Genomic DNA, 26,945 nt, shown 5'->3' on the forward strand with positions numbered 1-26,945 from the left:
CCAAAGTGCAGCCAGATGAGGCTCCTCAACCAGCAACGGGTTGTGCTCACCGCCTGGGGACCCGCTCCTTGCAGAGGGCAAATGTGTGAGCCTGGCCCAAATGGCCAGGAGTTGTGTAGTCCCTGAGCTAAGCTCGTGAGAGAGTAGAAACCCCCCGGGAAACATGGGACGGGACTACCAGGAGTGTAGGACACGGCCTTGTTGTTGCAGCTCAGATATGACACCATCCGCTCTGGATCTTCAGCCTGGCAGCAAGGCCAGCAGCCACCTCTCCTAAAGTTATAATCAACTTACATAAATTTCCTTTTGCAATTTTACCGGGCAGATTCTTACGCGGTATTTGGGGCCGTGGCACGTGCTGGTGATCCCTGAGGCTGCGGTACGTGGTGACGTTGTGTCACACAAGCGTGCTCTCTAACTCGAGGGTAACCAGGAGGATCCCAAGGGAGAAAACCCTTTTTAAAGCCTGTGTGGGAATGGAAGTTTCCTCAGGCTCCATCCTGGTTTCAGGGCTCGAAACATGAACTGGAGAACTAGGCAATGAGGTTATGGACCTGGAGCTGGCTATCAAGGGACGCGGGAGGCCAAAATGGCCTCAGCGGAGAGCCAAAGCCTCCTCCCTGTGGGGGTCTGTCAGACCTTTGATTCTGTCGCCCTCCTGAATGAGATGCTGAGCTACGTTCGCCTCTCCCCTCTCCTTCCCTTCTAATAGCTAAGCTGTGAAATCAGCTTTTCATCCTTCTCCACGCACCGTCAGCTGGAAGCTGCGTTCACAGAGCCTTGTCATGCTGTCAGTTTTCCCGAGGGGTCTGCACAGATGCCTCACTGGAGCTCTATTACAGCCAGGTTTCCTGGATGAGCATCTCTGGGTACGAGCAGAGCACGTGCTCTTTGTCGGAGAGAAGAGGCTGGGGCAAGGCTTGTTGTCAACCAAAGCGTCACCGAGAGGCACCGTGAATCAGGTCTTGCTACACGATAACAACAGCAGCGCAAGTTTGACATCACGCCTTGCTTTTTGTGGGGGGGTAATTTGTGTGTACCTACACGCAGGATTTGGCCTCCCTGCCCGGCCTGCTCTAAGTATTAAGGGACGAGGACTTGAGGACATCAGAGACAATCACGACCGAGCAACATTCCGTCTGCGGGAGATTAATCAGGCATTTTAACCTCCTCAAATGAAAGTGTGCAGGTTTTGCTGGGTACAAAAGCCAGTCCTTTAATCTCCTTCCATGAAACACATTGCATTCCCCAATCATCTTTGTAGTCCTTGCTCCATTTCATCATCCCTGAATGTGGATAACCACAATTACACACACTGCTCCGGAGGAAGGTTCATCAGTGCCGGCTGTAATGGGATAAAGAGCTTCTGATGCACTCGAGGCTCACGCTCGCCTTTTTCATGTCTTTTGACGTGGCGCAGTCAGCCTATGACAAGGACCAAGCCACTCTCCCCCGGTCACCCTCACCAACCGGTCTTTCTCATGGTCACATTGAACCCTCCTGGGCCAGGCGCTGTCCTCAAGGACCTCTGCCTTGTAACCTATCCCTGACGGCCCCACAACCCGCTCCCATCCCATGCCAGGCCCTGTGTCACCATGCAGGGTGCAGCCAGGAGCGCACCCCTCTTGTGGTGTCAGGCGTGGAGCCCCCATCCCAGAGACCCCTCTTATGGTGTCAGGTGTGTAGTCCCATCCTAGAGACCTCTCTTACGGTGTCAGGTGTATAGTCCCGTCCTAGTGACCCCTCTTGTGGTGTCAGGTGTGTAGCCCCATCCCAGAGACCCCTCTTATGGTGTCAGGTGTGTACTCCCATCCTAGAGACCCCTCTTATGGTGTCAGGTGTGGAGCCCCATTCCAGACACCCTTCTTATGGTGTCAGGCGTGTAGTCCCACCCTAGAGACCCCTCTTATGGTGTCAGGCATGGAACCCCATCCCTGAGACCCCCCCTCTTAATCCTTCCTCCTCATCCCCCCCCAACACCCTCACCACCAGCAGCCCCCATTTTAGGGCCGGGCACCCCCAACCCACAGTGGGCGACCCCTTCCCACCTCCCCCAGCCCCACAACAGACACCTTCAGGTCCCTACCTCACCCCCCCACACACACCCCAAAAGGGCCCCTTTAAGCACCCCCCTCCCGCCCCCAGCCGTTGCATCAGGCACGTGCGCGCGGCCGGCCCCGCGGGGGCGCGCCCCGCCCCTCTCCTCTCCTCTCCCTCTCTCTCTCCCCGCCCCTCCCCTCCCCTCCCTTTCCCTTTAGCCGCCGGGCGGGCGCGCGCGCGCGCTCTCGGGCACGCGGAGGCCGGGCCGGGGCGGCGCGGTGCGCGCCCCCGCGGCTAGTCGCGTGGTCCCCGCGCGGCTCCATATTGCTGCGGCCGGCCGGGTAAAGGGGGGGGGGGGGGGAAAGAGAGAGAAACCGGGTAATAGGAGCAGGAGCAGCAGGAGCAGCAGCAGCGCTCGGGGGCGCGTTCAGGGGAGTTCCCCCCGCGGGGGCGCGCAGATGGCGACGCAGGTGGAGGCGCTGCTGCCCGGCGCCCCGCTGCTGCCCGCCGAGGAGCGCGCCCTGGTGCTGAAGCCGCCGCAGGACGGCGGCCGGGAGAAGGGCGAGCAGCAGCAGCAGCAGCAGCAGCAGCAGCAGCCCCAAACCCAAACCCAAGCCCAAGCTCAGCCCATGGGCCCCGACGGCGGCCCCGCGGCTCCGCGGCCGCCCAGCGCCAAGCAGCAGAAGGAGGAGAGCAACAACCAGGAGAAGGAGAGCCTGCTGCGGGGCGCCGAGCCCGAGGAAGGAGCCGAGCCCCCCGGGGGAGGAGGAGGAGGAGGAGGAGGAGGAGCGGGGGGGCGCAGGGAGTTCATCGAGGCCCCCCCGCCCAAGGTGAACCCCTGGACCAAGAACGCCGCCGCGCTGGCGGTCAACGGGCAGTCGCCTCCAGGTAGGGGATTTGGGGGTTAGAGGGGATTTGTTTTTTTTTTTTTTGGGGGGTGGAGGGGTATGGAAGGGGGGGGGGGGGGTTGCAGCGCCGACCGCGCCCCGGCCGGCCGCGCCATGCGGCACAGCGTGGGGCCGGCCCCGCCGCGGCCTCCGGGGGGAAAGGGGGCGGCGGAGGGAAAGGGGAGAAAGCGTGGGGGGGAAATAGGGGGCTCAGGGGGAAAAAAGGGGGTCGGGGAGGGTGCCGGGGGTTGGATTTTGGGGGTGCCCGGCGGGGTTGGGGCCGGGCACGCGGCGGCGGCCTCCCCTTCCCAGCATTCCGCCGCCGCGCAGGCAACGTGGTTGCTGCCCCGGCTGGCGGCGAGCATGTGATTTCCCCGAGAGCGCGGCCTCCTCCTCCTCCTCTTCCTCCTCTTCCTCATCCTCACCCCCCTCCTCTACCCTCACACCCCCCCCCCCTCCCAGAGGGGGGCTCCCCGCCCGGCCCTCCCCACGTGCGCGGCTCCTTTCTCTGCCCACCCGCCCCCTCCTCCTCCTTTTTATCCCCCCCCCCCCTTTCCCCTTCCTCCTTTTTTTTTTTTTTTTTTTTTTTTTTTCCTCCTCCCGGTATTGTGGGGGCCGGGCGCTGCCTCCCAGCCACCATCAGGACCCCCCTCGGGAGCCTTCCTCCCATTTCCACGGCTTCCCCGAGCCCCGGCAGCAGGGCCCTGGCGCGGGGCTGGGATTGCAGAACTCCATTTTCCTCCACGGGCGTCGCCTCCACCGCCGCCTCCATCGCTCGCCCCTGCCGAAATCGCCGCCGTTTGAAGCAGGGTGGCGAGCCTGAAGTTTGCACTTTTTCATTCTCCTCGGCCTCCCCGCGAGGCTGCCAGCCAGATCTGACATCAGGCTCCCCGCCGTGTTGGGTAGGGGGTGGGTTATTATTTTTTATTTATTATTTATTTTCTGCAAGAGCGGCGCGCGGGGCTCGGCCGCGCTGATTCATCGGGAGGGGATCGATCCCCGCCGGGCGCTCGGCGGCTTCCAGCCGGAAAGCTGGCGGCGTAATGGTGGCGAGGAGGAGAAGTTCGGTGTGCCAGGTAAAGGTCTGGGTTTGTCGCCAGCCTGGTGCGCCGTGACACGCAGCTGGCCACATCGCTCCTTTGTGTGGGAGCCGGGCCCCGCCGCGCTCCCTGGAAATCAACCCGAAGCTGTAGGGACGCAAGAAAAGGTCCCTCAAAATCCCGTGCAGGCGGCTGCAGGCCCTTCGGAGGTCAGGGCTTCGGGGTGGAAGCCAGCACTGTGGTGGCTTTGTGGTCCTCCAGGTGATTTTTGTTGTGGTAGGGTGAGGGGCTGATCCCGCAGCGCACGGGGTTTTGTTGGGCCCGGCCTGATTGTGCCGCTGTTCCCGGAGGTGTTTAAATAATGGAATTGGTTTTGTGACGCTTGGCAGCAGTGCCTGGTTCGTGTGGTGCCCCAGACGCTGCCGTTCGGCTCTCCCGCACTCGGGGCATTGTTTCTTCGGCCGCCTGCTTCGTTAGCAGAGGAGAAGACGTGTCAGGCGAGCACGGCTGGCTCGCTCCCACGAGAGGCAGGGTAACGTAGTAGCCTTTTACCCAAGTGCCTTCTTGGAGGGTTTGCGGGCCCTTGCCAGGTCTGCGTTGCTTTGGGCGGAGGGTTTCTGACAGCAGATATTTTTAAAAAGAGACTCGGACATGAGTTTTTGCAGGAGATGTGCTGGTGAGGTGAGCTCTGGTCTTTCAGTGACCTCCAGGAGATCACCCAAGAAACGTGACTTCTCTGTATGCTTGAAACAGGTTGGGTGCTTATAAATTGTGGAAGGGTATTACTGAATGGTTTTGGTTTCTAAGCATCACATGGAGAACCATGGGTTGTGATCTCTGCACTCCCAGTGCAGTGCTTGTGTGCCGAGATCCGAAATGTTTCCAACCCTGATCCTGCCAGGGGTAGCAAGGAGACCTAGGAGCCAGCGAGTATCAGGTCAGCTCTGTAAAGATGCGGAGATCCCTCTGTGACTCGTTTTACAGGCTTGGAAAGCCCTAATTTTTTTATAATGATTGTATTAATCATAGGCCTGTAGAGCAGATTCAATGGACAAGACATGCTCCTCAAGGTGTTCACCTGATGTGTGTTGGAAGTAGTGCTTGTAAAAGTGAAGGGATGGAGCTCTGCCGTGTTCAAGATCATCCTGAGCTGCTGCTGCCCGTGTCTGAACACAGATGTGGAAAAGCTTGGAAGTCCATGGGATTGTGCAGGTTTCTGAGCCGCTTGACTCCCTGCTGCTGAATGCCACCGGGGAAGGTTGGCTGCACGGCGGGGGCTGATGCTGGGGAGCTGTCTGGATTCGGTGGGCCAGGCTTGATCCTCGGAGTCGGGTGGCTCACGTACCAAGTCTTGGGGTATGCCGAGGGCTGGCAGCGAGGTTTGCAGTGGGAAGTTGGAGTTAACCTTCCTGCCTGCTCAGGGAGGTGGACTGCTGAAGCGAAGCCTCTCCTCGCTGCTTAGCCCCTCCTCCCAAAAGCACGGCAGCGTGGCGTTAAGTGGAGCAACCATTAGGTCGGGTTAGGCAGCAGCGATACTGCTGATGCTGGAAGCTCGGGCGCTGGCGGAGAGGAGCACCAGGAAAGCTCCCTGGTGCTTGGCAAGGTGCGCGCCGCCTTGGTGAGCTTGGGGTGGGAAGGGGGGGTCCTTGGAGCTGGACACGTGGATATGGCACACAGGAACACGGCCAAAGAAGCAAGGCTTGCGTTAGCATGTGCTGCTCGTGAGGGACGCTGACAAGGCTGGTGATGACTCCTCATTTTTGCTCTCTGATGATCAGGTGGTGAGGGCTGTGTGACCGTCCCCTGGCTGAGCGTTCCCTTATCACATAAAGCAGCCAGAGCCCGACGTGTGAAGGCAGGACGGCAGGGAGGGTGCGCGCAGTAGCGAAGGAAGCCTTTTCTGACAAAAACAGCTTTGTGCTTTTGGCTATAAACCAAACTTGAAATATTTTCTCCAAATCCTTCTATAGAGGAGGAGAAGTGTGGCTTGCAGTTGAGACAGCTCGACCTTCTGGAACATTTTGTGCTCCTCCGTTGTGCCCAGCACCAGCGCTGGCGGTGACGCAAGCGTTGGTGCAGGCAGGTGTTAACAGCACCCCGTTTTGAAAACCTTCTGGATTTCTTTCAAGAAACGTTGCATCAAGGCACTTGGCACTTAATTTTTAAAGCCGTTTCACATCTTGGAAGGAAGAACACCCAGGTTTTAATGGCTGGCACCGCCAGCTCTGGCTGCGCTGACTCCTATGCAGTTTCTCCTCCTGGTTGCAGACGCTCTGCCGTGAGAAAGCAGCACCCGGTATCTCCTAGCGGAGGTGCAGGAGGTGCTCTAGCTTCTTGAAGAGAGTTTGTTGCCTGCCATTTGGCAGATGCACGGGGAGGATAAGCAGCGCCTTGCGGAGGGCACACCTCGGTTCCTAGCAGCAGGCACCGGGGGTGAGCTGACTTCAGAGAGCGCCTGGTGGTTTATGGCTGGTACCGAGGAGAGGGCAGGGAAAGAACGATCCGGGCGCTGCTCACCCCTCGCTGACTAACTCCCCAAAGGGCTTTCCTTGAAACCAGCCTCCAGTACAGGAGATAAGCTGTATGGGAAGCTTGTTTTACCCCTGGCATTTCTTCACATTCGGAGCAGACACGCACATCTGCCTGCCTGGGTATCCAGCAGGGCAGAGCTGCACACACCTATTTCCAAAGTGTTGGGCAATTCTTGCTCTGTCGTGGCACGTAATTGTGGAGCTCTTGGGGCTGTTGGTTGCAACAGAGCTGCTATCGCAGCAGGAGTCCTCCCCCCGTCGCCCCCAAGTTTCCTCTCTGCCATACGGTTTTGTTCCGATCCCGCAACTCGCCTTTGAGTAACGCTTCCCGTTTCAGTGGGGAGCACGAGGGCGGCTGGAACTCCCTGCTCCCAAAACGTGAAGGCAGGTTGGTGCTTTCCCTCCCCCGCATGCCTTTGCCCTTCAGCTTCGTGCTGGACCTTTGCCCTGTTGTGCACTGTTTGTTTCGGGAAGGCTGGGGAGCGCGGCGCGGCTGCTGGAGAGCTGACTCATGGGCTGTGGTTGCTGGGATTTGGAGCTTTTTTTCTACCTGGACCTCTCGTTCCCGACTGCCAGCCACGAGGTATCGCCGGGTGATCCTCACCAGCCTTCTTTCACCCCCACCACCCTTCCTTTAGGGGTTTTGTTGCCTGTGATACCACGGGGCGGTTGTGCTGGGATCGTGGGGCTGGGCAGAGGGAGGGCGCAAAAAGGGCTGGGAATCGGGGCACCGGGCTGCAGTGCTCTGCTCTGGCTCCCAAATTATGACACCTGATCCTTTCACTACGCTCAAATAGTGTGAAATTGTCCTCAGGGGAATGCCAAATGCCGGCTTGGATAGAGTTAGGTTTCTCCTTGCATGCTTGAAACTACTCTGTAAGGAATCTCCGATCCCACCTCAGCGGTAGCTCGTTTGGCTAAATAAGGAACGGGCGTTTGAGTAGAAAGCCGTGCTCTCTAGACCAGATTAGATATTGTAATCCTCACAGTTACCGCAGCTGCAAACAGCAAGCGTTAAAAATATAATCACCTTAATGAAAACCTAAATACACTTGCACGCTGCCGGAGGATTGCGGTGTCCTTTGTGACCATGCAGCTCTCGGAGGAGCCCTGCTCCCAGCTCAGCAACCAGGTAAACCGAGGTGCAGCTGCCTCGCTCGCTGTGGGGCTCGTAGATAACCAGGGGCAGAGCTGGGAAGGCTTTTTGCTCTGTCCTCCCAGTCTGATTGGGAGCGGTGAGCTTTGTTCCTTCCCAGCCGTGATGCACGTTTCCATGATGGCCTTTGAAATGTTATTTATCTGCTCATTTTGGCACTGGAGCCTGAACTGATGTGCTACCGGCGGCTTAAATCTGTGTGCCGTGTGGTCTCCGGCGTGGCCAGCTCTGCTCTTGTTGCTGTCTTCGGTCCCAAACTCGTTCTGTAGGGCCTGGACCTTGTCACGTGGGGTTGGGAGATTTTTCTCCATGCACTGAGATAAAAGTGGCTGCTGTGAAGCTCCAGTAGCAAGTGGTCGAGCTGCGTGGCTTCAGGTAAGAGGAGAGAAAGGAAGGCTTCTTAGAAGTCAGCGCGGTGTTACAAGAACTTAGCGCAGTGGTTTGTGTATTTAGGCAACGCTGGTTGGTGACCAGAACAAATGGGAACCGAATTTGCCCTTGAATAAATCAATTATCGGGGCTGTTTGTGGGAAGAGTCCTGGGTCAGGGTCAGGCTGGGGTGGCTGGAAGGGGCGCACTGGGGGTGCTGCAGCAGCGAGTGTGACCTGGCGCGAGGCGTTTGGAACAAAACGGGTTTGGTGGCAGCTTTAGTGCTGCACGAGACATACGGTTTTTTGGGAAGGGCTGTGGAAAGCGTGGCCAAGTACAGTGTCACCGTGTTTCCAAACACAGGCTCATCCTGTAACCGCAGGTTCCCAGAAAGCCCTCCTGCCTGACCTTCCTCTATCGGGGCACGTGTTTGTACAGCGCTCCTGGGGGGCTCCTGGGGGCAGGGCGTGTTGCCTTTGCCCAGCAAATCGGCGCTGGGCACGGGGTCGCTCTGCCAAACCCAGGATCCCAGCGGGCTGCTGATGGAATCGCAGAAGCCATCCCCAGTGCCCAGCTCAGGTGTGAAGCTCGCTGTGGGTTTTGCTGGGGTCAGGAGCTCTCCGTGCGCTCGAGGACGTTTCTCTGTGACTTGCACGGAGAGGGAGGAAGGGCCGTGAGTTGCTGGACTAATGCCTGCATTAACAGTGCTTTACCTTCAGCGTCCTTCTGGGGCAAAGCTGACTTAGGAGCAGCCGCTTGCCTCGACACTTTTGGGGTCGTAGCGGTGTGTGGGAACACGTGGCAGGCGGTGCTTCCCGGTGGGTGCGAGGTGTTGTTTTTTTTTTTTGGTGTTGTGTTTTGAGCCAGCCTATTTCTTTCCATGGTCACAAGTCGGAAGGACTGGCGGAGATCTCAGCTGCAGATAGCCTGGTGCTGACGGGCTGTGGGAGGTGACGGTGGCAGCCCTGGGTCAGCTGGGAGCTGCCGTTTGTTTCGGAGATGGCCGAGCCCTGGCTGAGCCTCTGATGAGGCCCAGGAGCAGAGTCCCTGCCCCAGGAGGGCGATCGGGGAGGAGAAGCATCTCTGCTGCTCCACAGCCTTTTATTTTTATTTTTTTCAATTTTGGTGCAGAGAGAGCCCTTGGAGGGGGTGACAGCACTAGCCAGGGAGGTCCTTGGGGCACCTGGAAGAGCCGTGGGGCTCAGATGGAGCTCGCCAACATCACTCACATCCTCGCCACGCCAGCAGCGACAGGAGAGCTGGGCAGGGAGGGTGGAAACACGCGGTGAGAGGGCTCGGCACACACGTGCTCCGTGCCGGTGCCGATCCAAATCCACAGACCTGAGCCCATCCCCAGCTTTGGCAGCCACAGGGGAACATCCCCGAGGGTCTCTGCAGGGCGGGGGGCTCGGAGGAAGCAGCATCGGTGTCCCCGGCACGGTGCCGAGCGCGTTGTTCCAGCCAAGCGGCGGCGGCGCTCCCGCAGAGTGACTCTGCAGTCTGCAGGGCATGGCTGCATGGCGGGGAGCAGCAGGAGCAGCAGCAGCCCCTCTGGCAGCAGGCGGCAGGGCACGGGGACGGCTCACTTCTCCTCCTCCTCCTTTCCCAACACCCTTTGGGTTGGGTTTTTTTCTCCCCCGCTCGCCGGTCGGGTGATAGGTGGAGAGAACGGGGCGTGGGGGGGGGATCAGGGTTAGATTCGGGAGGTAGGAGTCGGTCTGAACCGCTGAGAAAAGAGGTGAGTTTTTCCTGCCTGAAGTATGCGGGGAAACGAGTATCAGATTGGAAAAGCCACAAAAATGAGGGGAGGGGAAGGGAGGGGAGGCTTCGGGCGGTGGGAAAGGGAGAGGAAGGTGCGTGGGGAGGAGGACCGGAGAGGTTTGGGGGTGGTGCCGGACCTGCCCGCTAACTCGGAGGTGCCGGATGGGGGGTACGGTGTTAAATCCCTCCAGCTGGCTTGTTTGCAACATCTTTTCAGCCTGCTTCCTTCCTCCCCCTCCTAACCCTGCCTCTGGAAGAGCCTGGTTAGGGAGCAAATAAGCGATTAGTGATGTGCCGAATGTTGGTTACCAAACTGCCTGGGTTGCACGCTTACAGATGAAAGAAGCTGGTGAACAAATGGAATCGAATTTATAATTAAGCAAGATTTAACGATTGATAAGCCAACGCTCGCGTTATGCTACAGGAAATTAGTTTCTTCAGATTCTTCAAGGTCAGATCTTCCTTTTTTTTTTTTTACGGAATATCGCAAAAGCGGCGCTGAATTTATTCCTGCAAGGCCGTTCAGATTCTCATTACAAGGATCTTCTACCTTTTGCTGGAGCCCTTGTGGATATTTGCGCAGTCAGCACAGTGCAGGAACAAGGTCCGTTTCTGTCAACCCCCCTGAACCCACCGAGCAAGCCTCCTGAAAATAAAGACCCTAATACCAAATTCCTGCTTGCCTGTGGATGGCAATGCCCTTGGTCTCGTCTAGCACAGGGCGAGATTTAAAGGGGTGACCGAGGTGCTTGGCTGTGTCTGGGTGCCGACAGGCAGCCACAAAGGGGAAAACAGAGCAAAGGAAGTGTGAGGATTGATACCGGTACACACTAACCCAGAGAAATGATGTGGCCGCAGCAGCAGGTACTGAAATGTGGAAAAATGAATCCTAAAAACGCTGCTAGGAGGTTTTACTCTGACTGGAAGAGAAGCGATAGGGTGTTTGTGCTGGAGATCCCACCCAGTAGGACAGGAAGCGAATCACGGAGGTGGCTCCGCCATGTGCTCGGATGACAAAGCATGAGGCTTTCCTGGCTGTAATCACGTTAAATTGCAGTTTCCAATTCCCTGCTAAACCTTGAAAGCTCGGGGGAGTACCTAATGGGATCTGATGCAGCTGGGTGCGCGGGAAGCCACTGCACAGGGTCTTGCACTGAGCTGAGCAAAAGGGGGACTGGTTCCTTTTGGCTTCCCAATCCCAAGTGAACTGTTACACCGCTGTTTTTTTGTTGGTGGTGGTGGTTTTTATTTATTTTTTTTTCAAATCAGAGGATGGTGGGTGTGACACTTGCACTCTGAGCAGGGAGGAATTTGATGCAAGTGACCCTCATCTTTACAGCACAGAATTAAACCTGGAAGCACAACTTTGAAGAAGATGTGGAAGGGACGTACCAGATTACGGCAGCCAGCTCGAGTGCTTCACTTGGCGTTGACATCTACATTAAGCTAATTAACAGCAGAGAAGTGGAACCAAGGAAGGACAAAGGTGGAGGGTGATCAGGAAAGCTCTGAGTTTAATTAAAACCAACCAGGTAGCCTGGACCGGAGCAGGGAATGTCTCAAATAGGCTGTGAGCCTGAGGTTTTCTAGTTCAGTTAAGGATTTTAATTGTTGTCTTTACTGTGCTGCCTCCTGCACCCTATAGACCCCTTGCTTGACCCTCTACCTGCAGCACCGAGGTGAGAGCCTTGGATTTCAGTCCTGGGGCTTTCATGGGGATTTATGGCATCCCTGCCTGGTGTCATGGGCATATCTCTGATCCTGGGGCTGTTGGGGGATGAATTTCTGGCTACTGTTTGCCCACTGGGGTGGGAGAGGGATTCTCCTTCTCCATGGGGAGAAGGATGTGCCTCGCTCACCATTTATTGCGCTGTCCTTAGGCAAAACTTTGCTGTTGTGTGTTGGAGCACTGCCTGCCCTCGTGTGCGCGCAGAGCGAGCAGCGGGGCAGTGTGCAACAAGCCTGTTATAGGGAAACCCCATCCTTTATCAGTCGCCATAGGGTGGGATCCAGCTGGCTTTCGGGCTACGCCAAAATGGCTCCTGTAGCTCAACGAGAGTCTCTTCAAGCCCCTTAATTTTGCCTGGTCATGCCTGAAACTTCACTGCCCGTTCAACGTCCAGTAGCTTCAAGAACAATTTGGGGAGGGTGACTCTGCCTGTGCCGGACCCAGGCTGGTGTAGGCTCCTTCTGGGCTGATCTGGAGGGCTGGAGGCCTCCAGCAGTGTCACTCCAGGCTTACAGGTGATTAAGGGCCACGAAGCAGAGTGCTGGGTCACCGGCTGCTTCATGGGAATGGCAATCGGACTTCTCTTTTGCTCTTTCCCTGAAGGTGCCGCCTGCTTTCTCCACGGCTCCTTGTCTGATGCGTGAGTGGAGGGGTTGGGGCTGTAAGCACCGTGCTGCTTACCCGTTTGGGGAGAGGGGAGAAGGGGTTAATGGCAGGGAACATCAGTGTTTGTTCTCTCCAGTACAAGCACTGATAAGTGGATGGGAGAAAAAACAGCCGTGACCTTACAGTTATTTTCTGTGTGTCTGCGCAGATGTGAGCGGTGGGTCCGCGGGGCTGTTTGTTTGGAGAGCTCTCGGTTTCTGTGGTCAGGCTGACCAGGCACATTCCTCCGAACCCCTCTGGCATCGCTGACACCTGGCGAGGAGACCTGGGCCCTTCTTTCGAGCAGGTCCCCGAAAGGTGCTTTGGCCAGGTCCCACCGGTGGCTGTGCTCGGGTCCGTGCCGCACAGCATCAGTGGGCTCCTCTCCCCTGCAGTCAGGAGGAGGCTCACAGTCAGCAAAAGGCACCAATTCAGCGGGGTTCATCGTGTGATTCAAAAGCTAGGGAGCTCTCTCAGATAATAATGCTCTCATTTTGCAGCAGGGGACTTCTTCAGGGGGTGTTCCCCTTGCAGCTCGCTGAGGCTGGAGCTCTCCGTCCCTTTCCAAGCACATGAAGTTAGCTGGGGAGCCCCAGGTGAGCTCTGCCAAGGCCTCAGTCATTTCTGCACTGAAAACCCATTGCAGTTTGTGGGAGATCAGTGCCAGAGCTCACCCTGCCTGCAGCTCATCAGCCCTCAACACAGGCAACTGGGGCGTCCCCAGGTAGTGGCCCACCTGTGAGAGAAGGAACCGAGCCTCTGCTCTGGATGGAGATCAGAAAACACTTCAGAGGGTCTAACAGCCTGGTCTGACCCTTACAAAGAAGGGATTTGGGAGCTGACGAGTGCTTCTGCATTTTTTTTTCCCTTCCATCTTTTATTTGAACTGACCTTTGAGGTGCCTTCGGGCCTGACCGCCGTTGGTGAGCAAGACCTTTTATCTGGGTTGCATCTTCCACCCAGCTCCAGGTTCTGCTTCCCTTTGCGGGGGTGAGGAGCCTCCTCCTTCCTGGCGTTGTTAGGAGGTGCTGGAGCTGGCAGCGGGGCAGGGTGGGGAAGAGCAGGACCCTCCCCGAGCAGGCTCAGCAGGTAAGGAAGGAGGGGAGCAGGAAGCGAGATCTCAGCAGGGACCTAATTGGCCTTGCTAATCTCCGGGCTTTGGGTTTCTTGCTTTGCTGCTTTTTCCTAGCAGACCTCGCCCCCTTCCCTGCTGCTTTGAAGTGGCCGGTAACTGTCTCAGGAACCTGTGCGGGCACCGTGTGGGCCTGCGAGGGGACGCCAGGGGGTGGGATCCGAGCTGAGAAGTCGCCCGGGGATGGAGAAGAGATTGAAGGAACGCCGGTCTCTGCAGCAGATGCTGGACTGTGTAACTGGGACCTCTTCCCTACCAGTGCTGTTAGCATCGGGAGGATTGCCTGCGTAGCCAGAGGAGCAGAAGTGGAATTTCCCCACCGGGTGGAAGCTCTGGTCTGGGGGAGATGCCCCCAGTGGTCCTGCCGTCCACCAACATTTCCCTGCCCTGTCCCTCTCCTGGGCAGCCAGAGCAGCCTCTGAGCCATCACGACCAAGCTCTGGTCACGGCTCTGCTGCCGAGTCCCTGCGTGACCTTGGAGAGGTCATTTTTGTGCTCGCATCCCAGTCTTTCATCTGCAAACTGTGAGGGGTGAGTTAGTTGCAACTTCCATGGCCTGAAGCTGGGACAAATCAGCCGGTGCCTTCCCGTAGCTGGGAAGAAGCGGCGAAGGACGCGGGCTGCCCAGCTGCTCGTGGGGAGGCAGAGGCAGCAGGGATGGATCCTGTGTCCTGCTGGGGATGACTGAGGACCCTGCCGTGGTGGCACGAGGTGCTGGGGCTTTCCTGGGGTGCACGAGGCTGGTCCTCAGCCTGCAGCCGTGGCTGTGGCTTTGGGGGTGCAGCGGGGGGAGATGTGGGCTCCTAAATAATGGGCTAGCCTGCCTGGAGCTGTCCCAGATACCTGGATGGCAGCGGTGGGCAATTAGCCCCCGGGGAGGGGGTTTGTGTGTGCACGCAGCAGCGTCTCTCTGTAAATGCCCCAGTTTAACACGCGGTCTCCTCCTCTGTTTAAAAATACCACCAGGCAAAAACCATGATGCCGTATTCCCCCCTCCAACCCCCTGCGCACCTAAAATAGGAAGGACTGGCCTCAATTCAGTTACGTTTCTTGGGCTTCCAGCGCTGCAGCTCTGGGTGGTGGTGTTCAGAGCCGGTACCCCCGCGCCGTGCCCGCGCCCTGGTGTGCCGGTGCTGCACGGGATGCTCAGCGCCCTCCCAAACATCCTGCCGGCTGCCACGCATCCTTGACCTCTTCCTGCTCTTGCCTTTCCTCCACCCCCTGCACTGATAGCAGGGAGAGGCACAAAACTTGGCTTCCCCCGAGATGCAGGCAGCGAGGGTAACGCGTGGAGCCGAGCGGGATGTTCACGTGCTGGGGAAACACCTGGCTCGGCGGAGGTGGGCGCTGTGACAGAGAGATCTCCACCGCCTGCTGGAATTATAATCCTCCTGCTGAGGCACCGGCTCTCGGCCTTCCTGGGTTTTTTTTTGGGCCCAGGGTGAGAAACGAAAGAGCCTGCCTGCGAGAAGGGGAAGGAAACGCGAGACCACAGGGCCCGAGTTCTCTCGCATCGCGATAGCGGCGCCGTCTCGCCCCTTCCCGTGGGGTTGCCTGGGGATGGTTTGGCGTTGAGCTGGCACGGTGAGGCTGGGCGTAGTGAGGTGCCGTGGGGCAGCAGGGCCTTCCCTGCCTCCCCTGTGTGGGGAAACCTCCATCGAGTGGTGTGGAGCTGCTCCAGAGCATCGTCCCCTGGCCTGCGGTAGGGCGCCTGCCTTGGGAGCCTTGGAGGGAAGCGGGTGGGGAAATGCTGCTGGAGAAATCCTTGGGGCTGGTGGGTTTCAACACTGAGGCTTTGCTTGAGCAAAAAGCTGTGTGGTCAGTGTGTTTGAGTCCTCTGTGCTTCATCTGTAACCTTCAGGGACTGAACGGGGCAGGCAGCTTTGGTTCTGAAGCATGTTAAAGGGGCTCCTTGGAGGCAGCCCCAGTGAGCTGTCTGTGGCCTGTTGGCCACGCGTGTTTGTGCCTCCTTCCCCCCCTCCGTGGCTTTTCTGGGGAAGAAAGCACTGCCCGATTTAGGCTTCTCTTGGGCACACCAGGTGCTGCCTCTAATTGGCAGGCTAATTTCTAATCTAGTCACTTGTGCTTGCAGGGAAGGAGGCGTCCCAAAGGGATGTCGTGCCTGGCAGTCCCTGCCGAGCCCTGCCTTGTGCGCATCCTCCGAGCACCTCTCTGTTTCAGAAAAGCGAGTTCCAGGGACAGATTGCTCCGTGCTCCTTCCTTGCAGGGTGAGGAGCTGCCTGCAAGCCCAGCAGTCCGAATCTGTGCGTGGATGTAGACCTTCCCCAACCACTGGTGTGATGAGTTGGATGGGTTCAGCTCAGCCTCCCCATGCCATGAGGGCTGAGGGCTGGAGGACACGCGAGCCCCATTCCTCAACAGGGGTCACGCTGGCACCTCTGGGGGAGAACACGAGCTTTATCCGCCCCTGGGCAGCACGCGTGGCCCCTCGTTTTTTAGTGCCATAAGGCACTGAGGTGTTCCCACCCCTTCTCGAGTTGTGATGGCCGGGTGAGCCTTGGTGTCCTTGAGCCCAGGGTTTGGCTGCGAGCTGAGCAGCGCCTGCTTTGCCTTGGGGTGGTGGCACAGCTGGTAGGGAATGTCCCAAGGGGACCTGGCAGCAGTTGTGGCTTCTGGAAAGGGCATCCTGGGCCTCTCGTGGGCTCTGCAGTGTCTGGCCAGGCTGAAGGTGCCTCTGGTGAAGAGTTGGTGGGCCGGGCTGCCAGGAACACAGGCTGGAGAGCTGCGTCTGGCAGGGCCGCACCGAGGGGATTGTGTGCCAAGGCCTGCAGTCACTGGCTGGCACAGAGGAGTTCCTCTCCTCAACCAGTATTTTTCAGTATTATTCTCTCAATTGTTAATCTTTTTGGTGGTACCCAGTGCCCCCAGCTGACCCAAGCGGGTGGGATGTGCGGTAACCACCGCTTCCATCCCGGTCTTCCTCGGAGAACTCGGCTGGGGGTTGCCCAAGCAGGGGAATAGAGAAATGGCCTCTGCTTTGGGACCTGATGGCTGGAGCACATGGTGTTCCTCCTGGTTGTTGTGGGAGCCCTGAGCTCATCAGCAGTCCTCACAGAAGTGCAAACTGTTCGGATGTGCCTGGCTGAAGCGCTGTGGGAGGGCTACAGCAGCACCTGCAGTCTGCACGGGCTCCAGCCTGGTGCTTGGAGGCTTTTCTGGACCCTTTGGCGTTTACCCAAGCATGGCCATGAGCCCTCTGCACGATGACAGAGGGATTTTTGATTTTTTTTGCCACTTGCTTCTGCTCCCCCCAAGTGGGATGGAAGCATCCCTGCCCCGAGGACGCCTTGAACTGTGCTTTTTGGGGGCAGAGAAGCAGCAGCTCGCGGCTGGGGGTGTGTTTCGGCTGCTTCTGCATTGGCTGAGCCCTGGCCAGAAAGCAGCGCCCTGCCGGGGGGAGTCCTTGCTGCAACTGCTGTGACTTTCCAGCTGAATGTGTGTTTTGGGCCGCTGATAAGCTGGAGCCAGGGGCCTGCCCCCTGTCCTAGGAGGACCTTGGCTTGCTGGCAGCCTCCCTTCCCCCTATTCTTCCGAGTTCCTTGAAGAAAATATAACGTATTGCTCCCAAAAATATGCTGTTTTCATAGCTTCTTAGGAAGCCTTTATCTACAGGGTTTCTCCACATGTGGTGCCTGCCCTGCCTGCATCTCCAGAGAATGGATCTTACCTCTGATCCTCCCCAGCTGTTCAGTACACATTGTCCTTCCAGTGACAAATAGGCTCCGTTAGGAGACTCCTTTTTTGTGTGTGCTTCTAACTGGGAATTGCCCGGGGGTGGGAGGGGTGAGTAGGCTGTTATTTTGGGGCCTGAACCCCTCCAGATCCCAGTACCTCTGCTCCAAGGGCTGTGCTTGCTGAGAGCCATCTGAAATGGGAAGGCGATTGCCCAGGGCCATGTGTGATGTTCCCCTGGCACCCTGGGGGTGCTGAGGTGGGTGCCAGCTCTGGATTTGGCTGCCCCCTGCCCTCCCCTGGCTGGTCACAGCATTGTGCGCTGTGCAGGTCTCTGTTTGGTAACGCTGGGCAGGGGGCTGTCACCAGCTAACTTGTGGTGTGGGACTTTGGACATCTCCCGAGCTTTTTATTCCTCACTAGAAGCCAACACAGAAGGTTATTAATGAGAGCAATACACTCAAGTAAACACTAACTTCTTCAAAATCTTTCTCACAACAAGTGGTTGAATTGAGGTGGGTTCCAAGCAAGATTGATATTTAACTTGGGATACTAAGAAAATACTTCCTCTGTTTAGCTAAAGCAAACAAATCAAGAGAGGAGGGACCTTTTAAATGTGATTTGCACTCCAGCTGCAACCAATACTGATATTTTCTTTTTTTTCTTTCTTTTGCAGATATATTTCCAGCTGACGGCCAGTCTGGTATGTATTAATTAAAAATGGAGTTCTTCAGCCCTCCCTCTCCCCTGCCTTTCCTGCGCTTCTCCTTCTGCAGAGTCAGCATTAACCAAATCTAGATGACTGGTAGAGGAATATGCAACAGATGTTATTTAAAAAAAAAGAAAGGGTGGGGGGGAACCTACAATTTTGTTATTTCTGTATGGCAAGTGGCATCTTCATGCTTTCTTGTAGCGATGGTCTCGGGCTCTTCCTCCAGGCTGTGATACCGTTGTGGTGCCAGGACTGACAGTGGGGTTTTTGTTTTACCCAGTGATAGCACTGGGGCAGATTCTGTGATCCCAGGAGCTGTAATGCCTTTTGGACATCCCATAGCAAAGGCACTGGGAGTTGGGGCAGTTTGTGAAGTGGCCTTGTGCGACCACGGTCACATCAGTGTGTGCACCTCCTGCCCACGTTTCAGGCTTTGCGGTGGGATCCCATTTTCCAAGTTCCCAGCAATAGCAGGAGGATAAATGGCTGCTGATGGTGAAGCACTGCATGATCGGGGTTTGGAAGTACAGAAATCAGCTCCGTTGTCTTAAAGCTGGTTTCAGTAAAAAAAACAAACAAACAAACAAAAAAAAACCACTATTTTTGAGGGGTCTGGTGTGTCATCAGAGACAACTTGGTTCATGAACTGCACAGAGGGTCAGAAATTGTGCACGTGTATTTGTTTCCAGAGCTGGCTAACGGGGCCGTCACACACAGCTGGATCCCCTGGAGTTGCTGAAGATGCCTCTCTGGGTTTCAGAAAAGCTTACAAATGCTTGGGTTGCTTTTCACAATTTTAATCACTTTCAGAACATGCTTGAAAGTGAAATATTAAGCACGGTGCAGAAGGAGGAAAGGCGTCTATCCATGCATTGAGTACAGCAGGTCTGAAGCCAGGACGCAGCAATGACTGCACGGAAAAATTCCCATGACTTAGAGGTTTTTTCTTCCCTCCCCTTGTAAGATGCTTTCCTCCGCCCTGCTTTCATCGGGTGTTGTGCTCTGCCTGCCCGTGCTGCAGACTCAGATGGCCTTTGGCTGGCACCTCTCCATGCTTTGCAGCTGCTGGGGACCTTCACAGCTGGCTCTGGGGTGGAGCCCAGGCGTGCGGCTGCAGCCGGCGATAGCGTGTGGTGTGCGCTGTGTGTCAGGGGGGTCGCAGAAAACATTGCCTGCAGAGCCAGGGGACACCCCTCTGTATTTTTAAGTAGATAAATGGAAGCTTGAGCAGGATTTCTCTTAATGATGGCTTTAACACCTCACAGTTCTTTCTCATTTCTTCTTGAGAGCAGCCTTAAAGCTGGTGCTGCGCCGCTTCTTGCCGTGCGCCCTGGGAGCCCCAATGGCTCCACACACAGCGCTGTGGATACACCGAGGGCAGGGTGGTGCTGCCAGCAGCGTGCTCCCGGATCAGAATCTGGTGTCCTTTAGCCCAAGGAAGCATTTAGCACAGTGACCGAAGGTGCTGCGTTGTGGTAAAAGGGTTGGGACCTGCACGGGCCAGGAGCCTGAGCCGAAACACCGGCCATTTTGTAGGCACGGCAGCAGCAGCGTGCCCCAGAGCGTGTGGCTGCTTGTTGGTGTGAGGCTGCTGGAGGCGTTGTGCCCTCAGCCTGGTGTCACGGGCAAGCACAATGGAGGTGGAAAGGGAGCAGCGTTTGCATCCTGGTTACCTAACAGCATTTGGAAATGAAGCTGCTCCCTCGGAGAGAGTACCGGGGGCCTGCCTCGTGTCTGGCACAGCCATTCCCAGGCCTCTCCCACGCTCAGCAGCCAGGCTCCAGTTGCTTTTCAGAAGAAGCCACTTGAGACCTCGTGATCCAGAGTTGAGGTGAACCTCGGAGAGATCTCAGTACCCTTGAGAAACGCGTGCTGAGCTCGTTTGTGTGTTGCCAAAGCAGGAGGAAAGGCTTCCTCCCACTTGGGCTCCCCACTTCTGCTGTCAGAGGAGGGCCTTGAGGATGTCTCCACTCTGTGGATGTGTCAGCCTTGAACATCTAACCCCCCACGAGGCTGCCCACCTCTCAGGCCGTGTTGTGCAGGAGGTGTTGAAGTTTGCTGCCTGCTGTTCAACGAAGAACTTCTGCTTGCTCCGAGCACATCTGCCAGCTTCATGCGATGCTCCCGCTGCTGGTTTGTCAAGGGATGCCTTCCCAGCATCGCTGCAATCAGCCCATCTCCCTCAGCAGTGGAGAGCCCCAGCCTTTTTGGTCACACCTCCTAAGGGCTGTTTCTGCTCAATTGAATTCCTCTGTACACCCATAACACTGCTGTGCCCTTGTTGAAATGCAGAGACCAGACCTGACTGCGGGGTTCGGTTTCATACAGCAGCAAGTGATGCTCTTTGTCTCATTTTCACTACTCCTGATGATTTTTTTTTTGGTCGTCTCCATCCTGAGATAATCACTGGAGAACTGTCAGCAGGGCCTGATCCACCTTCCCTGAATTATAAACGCCACTTTGAATTGAACGCTCTTGAAGCTCTTTCATAAAGAGATGTGGGTGATGCTCCCGCTGCAAGGAAGCGGTTTTTAGTCCTTTATAAAGAAAAGGAGGGGAGACGGATCTCTAAATTGGCACAGAAAGTGCTGTGCTGCGCTCCCTTCTGTGGCCGGCTGCTCTCAGCTTCCTTCGGGAAGGCTCGCTCTGATTAAGGGCTTTTTGCTCTTTTTACTTTTTTGTGCCTTAAGAAAGGAGAGGCAGCCGCCTGCGGCGCTGGAATCGCCTGGATGGGCGAGCGTGGTTTGTGTAGCAGGATGCACGGGGCTGTGAGCCCTGGAAGGGAATCGGCAGCGTTTGTTACAGCAGGTTACTGAGAGGCTTGGATTGCGTTGCCTTTGGCTTGAGGCGGGGGCTCAAGTGAGGGTGTTTTATTCCATGCCTGGAGAGCGTACCCTGAAATCAGCTCAGCTGATTTCTGGAGAAACACTGCTTAGAGGGAGACCTAGGCCTGGCCTCCCCAAATCTCAGTGTTTGCTGTTCCAACCACCCCAGGACAACTGCTTTCCCCTGCCCCCAGAGACAGGGCTGCGTTTCTGCCTGGTGGTGCCGTTGTCATCCTGGTCCCCCAGGCTGAGCTGCTGCTGTTACACGGACTTGGGGAGGCAGATCTGCAGCTGGTTTGATGCAGGCTTCGAGCACAAGGTCTGGTGGCTGCTTTGTGAGTGCCCGCTGCCCAAGGGAGGCGGCTGGTCCCGCAGGGAGGGCTCTGCAGGAGCAGGGCTGGGCAGAGGAATCACAGCAAGGAAAGACTTAAGAGCGATGTTATTTGGATTACCTCAGTCTCCTTTCTAAAAACGCGGCCTCTGGATCTCCTCTTTGAGGTGACAGCTCCTCCAGAGGTGTGCTTTGTGTCAAGTTTGCACCTTTTCCTTGCGCGACCCCCTCGCCTCCCTGGGCTGCTGCCTGCGGTGGGAACCGGGCGGTCCCTGCTGCAAGGGGGCTGGCGGCAGCGCCCGGCTCTCGCTCCCTGTCTGATCCCTGTTAAATATTTACAGTGAGACGTACCAGATGCTTCTGAGGAAGGCTTTTTGTCAGCTTCCAAGTCCCCGGTCGCAGCTGCGGCGAGGCTGACGGCCATTAAAGGGCTTGCATCTGTGCGGGGCTGCGGCACGGTGACCTCGTGCTGCTCGCGCCGCGGGCCCCGCCGCTTGTGCTGTCTCATCGGCTGCAGCGGGCTGCGGGTGGAGAACACCCCTCTGCGGATGACAAGAGATTAATGATGTCTGGTCCTCGGGCTTTTTTTTTCTTTGAAGCTCCTCCACTGCAGCGGGAGGGGGAGCGGGCGCTGCTCTCGCAGGACCGGCCTTTTGTTGCCGTGCACCTTTCTTCTGGGGCTGGCTCCGCGTGGCAACAGCACATGCCTGACCCCAGCACGGCTGCTTCTGCCCCCTTTTTGTTCCAGGCACGGCCTTGTCTGCCTCCTTGGCTTCCACAGAAGGAGGAACAGGCTGATCCAGGCGAGGCAGAGCTCCCACTGCCAGCTCCGAGCATCGCCACTCTCCTGCCACCCAGGGCTGGACCCCACAGCAGAGCCCCGCTTCTCGCTGCCAGCCCAGCAGCTGCAGCCTTTCTGCCCAGTGCCCCCCCTTCCCCGTGCTGGTCACACACTGGTCAGCTTCCCGGCATACCTCCTGCTTTCAAGATAAGCTCCAGGACCTTGGGCTGGGCCCTGTTTGCTGCTCTTGCTGCTTATCAGCTCTCGGCCGCTGACAAGGTGACCTGCGGCACCAAGGACCGGGCGGGAGGGAAGGTCTCCCCAACCCGTGCCGTGCTTTGGGATGGCACCGCTGGGACCCACAGCACATCTGCGTGTGTCTGCGTGTGTCTGTGTGACCACGTGCACCCCACATCACTCGTGTGCTGAGCACCCCGGTCCTGGTGCCAGGACCCGGCTGGATGCAGGGCTTGCAGCACGCCGCGGAGGTCGGCTCCTCGGGAGGGGCGGCCTCGCTGGGTCATCGTTTTTCAAACTAAATATAGTTGCCTGCGCTTTCATAAGGCTGGGATTTTGGCGTCACGTGATTTGTCTTATCCCTCCTGGCCGGCAGTCAGTCAGAGTAGGGGATCTTGTGTCGGAATGGGTAATAATTAACTGTTAACTAGCTTTTCATTAGGGGCTGGCAGAACAGGCAGAGCGGTGCTGCGGAGGAGGGAAGCAGGAGCGGAGGAAACCCCTCTGGGTCTGTCCTAGAGGGTGGAGGCCGGTGCTGGTAGGACACCCCCCTTTAATTTGCAAATCAGCAGCCCCCAAAGGTGGGTGGGTTGGTTTTTCTTGTGCCTTTTACGAGTAGTCGGAGTCCTGCCGTGTCCTGCGCGTCTGTCCTTGCCGTCCTGTACTTCCTGCTCGTCGCCCCTCCCTCTCCCCAGCCGCTGATTTTTTTTTTTTTTTCAGGTCATGATCTATCAGCTGGGCTCCGGGCTGCCCTGGAGGAGAGCCTGACCCCCAGCTCCTCCATGACTTGGCTCCTCTTTCTGCCTGCCCTCATTCTCCCCCAGGCCCCTGCGGCCTCGTCTCGGTGCTGAGCGCTCCGCGGCGTCCTCCCCTCCCCGCCCCGCCGCGGAGGTGCCCTTGCTGTGCCTCGGCGCCCCGAGCAGCAGCAGCTGAAGCCACTCGCCTCTTTTCTCAGGGCTCGGCCTCTGCAGCCCCAGCCTGCCCCTGACAGACGTCCACAGGTTGCAGGACCCGTGTGGCATCTGCTGCGGGCGCCGCCGGCTTTCCCAGCCCTCTCCATTAACTGTTTAATCCGCCGGGGAGCGTTCGCAGATGTCCTCGGAGGCATGGGGGCGGCTGGCGTCGCTCTCCCGCGGGATGACAGGGGAATTGCTGGCTCCGTGCTCTGCCGGCCAGGGACATGCCTGTGCCAGGGAAGCCAGGTCAGGAGCTGGGGCTGGAGCTGTGTGGTAGCGTGGGCGCTGCTCCCCTCACCCAGGGACAGCGAGGGGGCTCCGGATTGCGCCCTGGTTGTGAGCTGGGCATCCCTGGCTGAGTCCCCACCGCAGTTTGGAAGCCACCAGCTCCCAAACTCCACCAGTTCTTGCAGCAAAGACCATGGGAGAAGTCAGCTTTCTGTAGAAAACTTGGGAATTTCTTGTTGTCTCCTCCTGTGCGACCCAGGGATCGGTGCAGGGCGTGCGCGTTTGTCGTCGGTAGTGAAAGTTTCCTAGAAATCCTCTTGGGGGAAGGACGTCACTTGAAAAAGTGGTTGAAAGATGTCACTTGCCCTACAGATGGTTCATTTGCTACCTTTAATAGCAGTCAGCTGTGCCAGGAAAAATCCACGGTGTCCTCAGTGGTGCTGTTCCCGGTGGCGTTTTCCTTACCCGCTCCTTCCTGATGGCAGCTTGGCTGTGAGCTGCGGGGCTCCTGCCCTGAGCTGGAGGGCTGCGGGAGAGGTTTGGGCAGTGCTGGTAAATCCACACTGGTCCTGGAAGCAAACTGGAGTCAGACGCTGTGGATATGTGTGTGCAGGAGCTTGTAGCTCAGTTACAGGCATCAGCCAAGGGATGCAAGATGTTGTGGAGCCGGGAACACAGCTCCGGTGCCGTGCTCCCAGCCCGGGGCTCTGGCTCCGTCCCGCTGCCTCCCATCACCCTGCCCTCAGCCTGCCCCTCTGCATCTCCCCGGGGCCAGCCCCCGTGCTCTGGGATCCTGCTTTAGGACACGCAGGTAGGAGCGTTGCCGTGCTCTCTGCAGCGCTGTCAGATGCCCTTTTTGAAGTTATTTTTAGCCAGTGATCTTTGCAGCCGTCGCAGAGCTTCCATTGCGGAGAAGTGTAGGCAGCTCCTCGCTTCCTTCCCTGTGACAGCAGGGCTTGCGAGGTGGAGCTGGCTGCTGAGGAGCTGCAGAAAATTGCTGGGAAGGCTTTGAACTGTGGTGCCTGCAGCTTGTCTGGCTCCTGCTGAATGTGCTTCCCACGTGCTTTGCGGGATCCTGCTCCGCTCTGCAGTTTGATGTCTTTTGCTTGATCCTTGCCCGTTGCACAGCAGCTTTTTTTCCACGTGCGAGAAGCTTCTCAGTTGCAGGGCTGTTGAAATTATCCCTCCTAGCATCTGACCCTGGCCATGAAGGTGTGCTGGGAGCTGTGTGACCGCTGCCCCGGGCAGCGTGGTGCTGGCTGCAGCCACTTCCCTGCAGTCCTGGAGCAGGAGATGCCAGCTGCCAACAGCTGGAACATTTCCTTGCGGCAGCATCTGGTTTAAAACTCCTGGCGAGCTCTGTTCTGGTGCTCCCTTGATTTTCCACGCTCATGCACAGCTACAGCTGAGGTTCGGTGCAGGCAGAGCAGCGCTGTGAACCCGGAGGAGGTGCCTTCTCTGTCCCAGTTTGCCCTGAACCGTGCGGGTTTCGTGCACCTGATGGTGTCCCCAACAAAATGTGGGCACGCGAAGCCAGATGCTGCTGTAAGTCCCGGAATTTCCCTTTGTGTGCAGAGCTTTGGGACAAGTGTCACAGCACTTGTAACGCTGGGAAGGGGAAGGCTGCTGTCAGCTTGCAGGGCACGTCTGCCCTGCGGGACTGATCCTATAAACCTCTCCGGAGGAGGCGTGGTGCTGGTGGGCACAAAGATCACCGGCTGTGGCTTCTGGTGCCTGGGCTCGGTCAGGCTCCTGCACCAAGCTGGGCTTGGCCCTGGCTGGATCCCTGCTGGATCCCTGCTTCTTGTGGGAACTGCTCTGTGGGTCTGCCCTGCACTTCGTGTCCCCGGAGGGACTCGTGCCCTGCTCCAAAAGGCTCTGAAGGTGTTGGCTGCCGCCAGAGCAAGCAGCTTACCCCCAGGCTGCTGTTCTGTGCCTGCACAATGAGTCTGCAGAAAAACGGAGGGATGGAGCAGTGAAGTAGCATCCTGCACAGCTTGGGAAGGAGGGAGGCTGCTCTGGGGAATCCGGGGCTTCCAGCTCGTCGCCTCCACCCCGGCAGGATCCGCAGCACGGAGCCATGCCCCTGCCTCAGCCTCTGCAGCACAAAGTCCGAGCTCTTGGCTGAAAATCCGCCCGCATCAGCAGTTTTCCCTAGACGCCAGCCCGCGGACTAGCAAGGCTCTGGGGCAGGCCTGCTCCCTTTGGGGGGACTTGGGTATTGGGGACTTGGATCCAGGGGAAGGAAGGATGTGCTGTGTCAGGGCTGGGGCACGTGCAGAGCCCCAGGACTCCGCATTCCTGCGAGCATCAGCTGCCTTTGAGAGGCTGGAGCGGGGTGCCAGGAGCAGGCAGGACAGTCACTTGCTGGAGATGCAGATATTTCTGCTGCGTAATGCCCCAGCCCTGCAGATCTGTTCCCCCTCTCCATCTGCCTTTTCTAAATATTCTTCACGAGCTGCAGTGGATGTAAGGGGTGGCTGGGAAGCAGGCTGGCTGCTGGAGGGGTTGATTTCCCCAGGTAAGGCGGCTCCTAGGCTGCGTGCAGCGGTCCTGCAGCACCTCCCTCGCAGGGGAGCACCCTCAGGTGCAGAGCTGCTGTGCTGGCTCCTGGTCCTTGTTCTGCTCTCAGCTGCCAGGGGTTTGCTCGCCTGGATGCTCCCTTCCTGCCTTGAGGCTTCCAAAAACAGCTGGGAGGATGATCCGATTCCCCCTCGGTGCCACAGACAGCAGCAGGCACAGCCTGGGGGACTCAGTTTTGGCAGCCTGGCTGCTGAGGATGAGCAGGGAGGAGGCAGGAGGCTGCAGGCAGCGGTCGGGATCAAAACTGGGGACCTGCTTTCTATTTCTGGCTGCCCTTGCATCTGCTCTTTGACCTCAGGCTCCCTTCTCTGGTCTCTGTCTCCTTGCCAGGCTTGCACAGCTAAAACAGGGGCTCCCTCTGCAACCATCCTGCCCATCCCCTTGCAAAGGGGCACCCTGGTCTTTGTGTAGGTTTCCAGGCAGTGCCAATGCACCTGAACCTTACTGCAACCCAATAAACACAACAGGAGACGTGGGGTGTGCTGGGGCACAAACCTCCTGGGTCGATGTCCTGCAAGTATTCACAGCAGTCAAAACCTGCAGGCTCTGCACGCCCTGGGAAGGGGACGGAGGATGGTTTGTCTCCTTCCAAGGCTCCCCTGGGTGCTCAGGCAGGTTTTCAGCAGAGCCACTGACTGCACGCAGTCCCCCTGCTCTGCTCAGCAAGGAGCTGGTGCCCTGAGCATCCATCTGAGACGGATGAGGTGCCCCCAGCTTGGCCTCTGGAGCCGTCTGTTGGTACCTGCAGGGTGCCTGGGGGGGTGGTCGCTCTGCACCCTGACTGCCCCAGCTCTCCCCTGCTCCCTGGCACTGCTGCTGCCTTGGATGGGGTCAGTGTGGCCCCAAATACCTGCAGGGGTGTCCCGCCAGTCCTTTACGTGGTCCCAAGCACCAAAAGGGAAGTGTCCTTTTTTTTTCCTGATTTCTTTCATTTTAAGTTTCTGTCCTGGAAGCCTCCATATACCCCATTGCTCCCCAGCAGTGACAGAGGGCAGCAGGATTTCCTCAGCATGGTTCAGCAGGGGCCCTCCCAGCCGTGTGCCACGCAATGCACTGCTGTCCTTGGGGGAAGGTTTGCTTCTTTTTTCCTAGCCTGAGCGCGTGGCTTAGCCTTGTCTGCCTGCCTGCCAGCACGGTCACACCCCCTCTGTCTCCTGCCTTCGTGTGAGCAGCCCTGATCCCATCCTGATCCCGTCAGAGATCTCGATGGGTCTCGGCTCCATCCTCGCTGGCCTGGCTGCGCTCCCTGGATCGATCCCTCCATGGGGCTGCAGTGCCCGCGCTGCTGCAGTGCTGTGCTCGGCGTGTT

At 57.8% G+C, this 26,945-nt stretch overlaps 1 protein-coding gene across 5 annotated transcripts in view; it reads left to right on the forward strand.

Moving 5' to 3' along the window:
* The first annotated feature begins 2,422 nt into the window (after positions 1-2,422).
* Positions 2,423-26,945, forward strand: part of LARP1 (La ribonucleoprotein 1, translational regulator) — a 44,005-nt gene continuing 19,482 nt past the window's right edge. For 2 of the 5 annotated variants that reach the window (XM_084535989.1, XM_084535990.1), the window contains exons 1-2: positions 2,423-2,928; positions 17,660-17,686. In XM_084535989.1, coding sequence (XP_084392115.1) covers positions 2,499-2,928; positions 17,660-17,686 — 457 coding nt within the window. In that variant the 5' untranslated portion in view covers positions 2,423-2,498. Of the gene's footprint in view, positions 2,929-3,817; positions 3,837-6,990; positions 7,082-17,659; positions 17,687-22,388; positions 22,408-26,945 lie in introns of those variants that run through there. The other 3 variants (XM_084535993.1, XM_084535992.1, XM_084535991.1) reach the window with 3 other exon arrangements.

Source organism: Aythya ferina, assembly GCF_964211825.1.
Source record: "Aythya ferina genome assembly, chromosome: 14".
In the NCBI taxonomy this organism is placed as follows: Eukaryota; Metazoa; Chordata; class Aves; order Anseriformes; family Anatidae; genus Aythya; species Aythya ferina.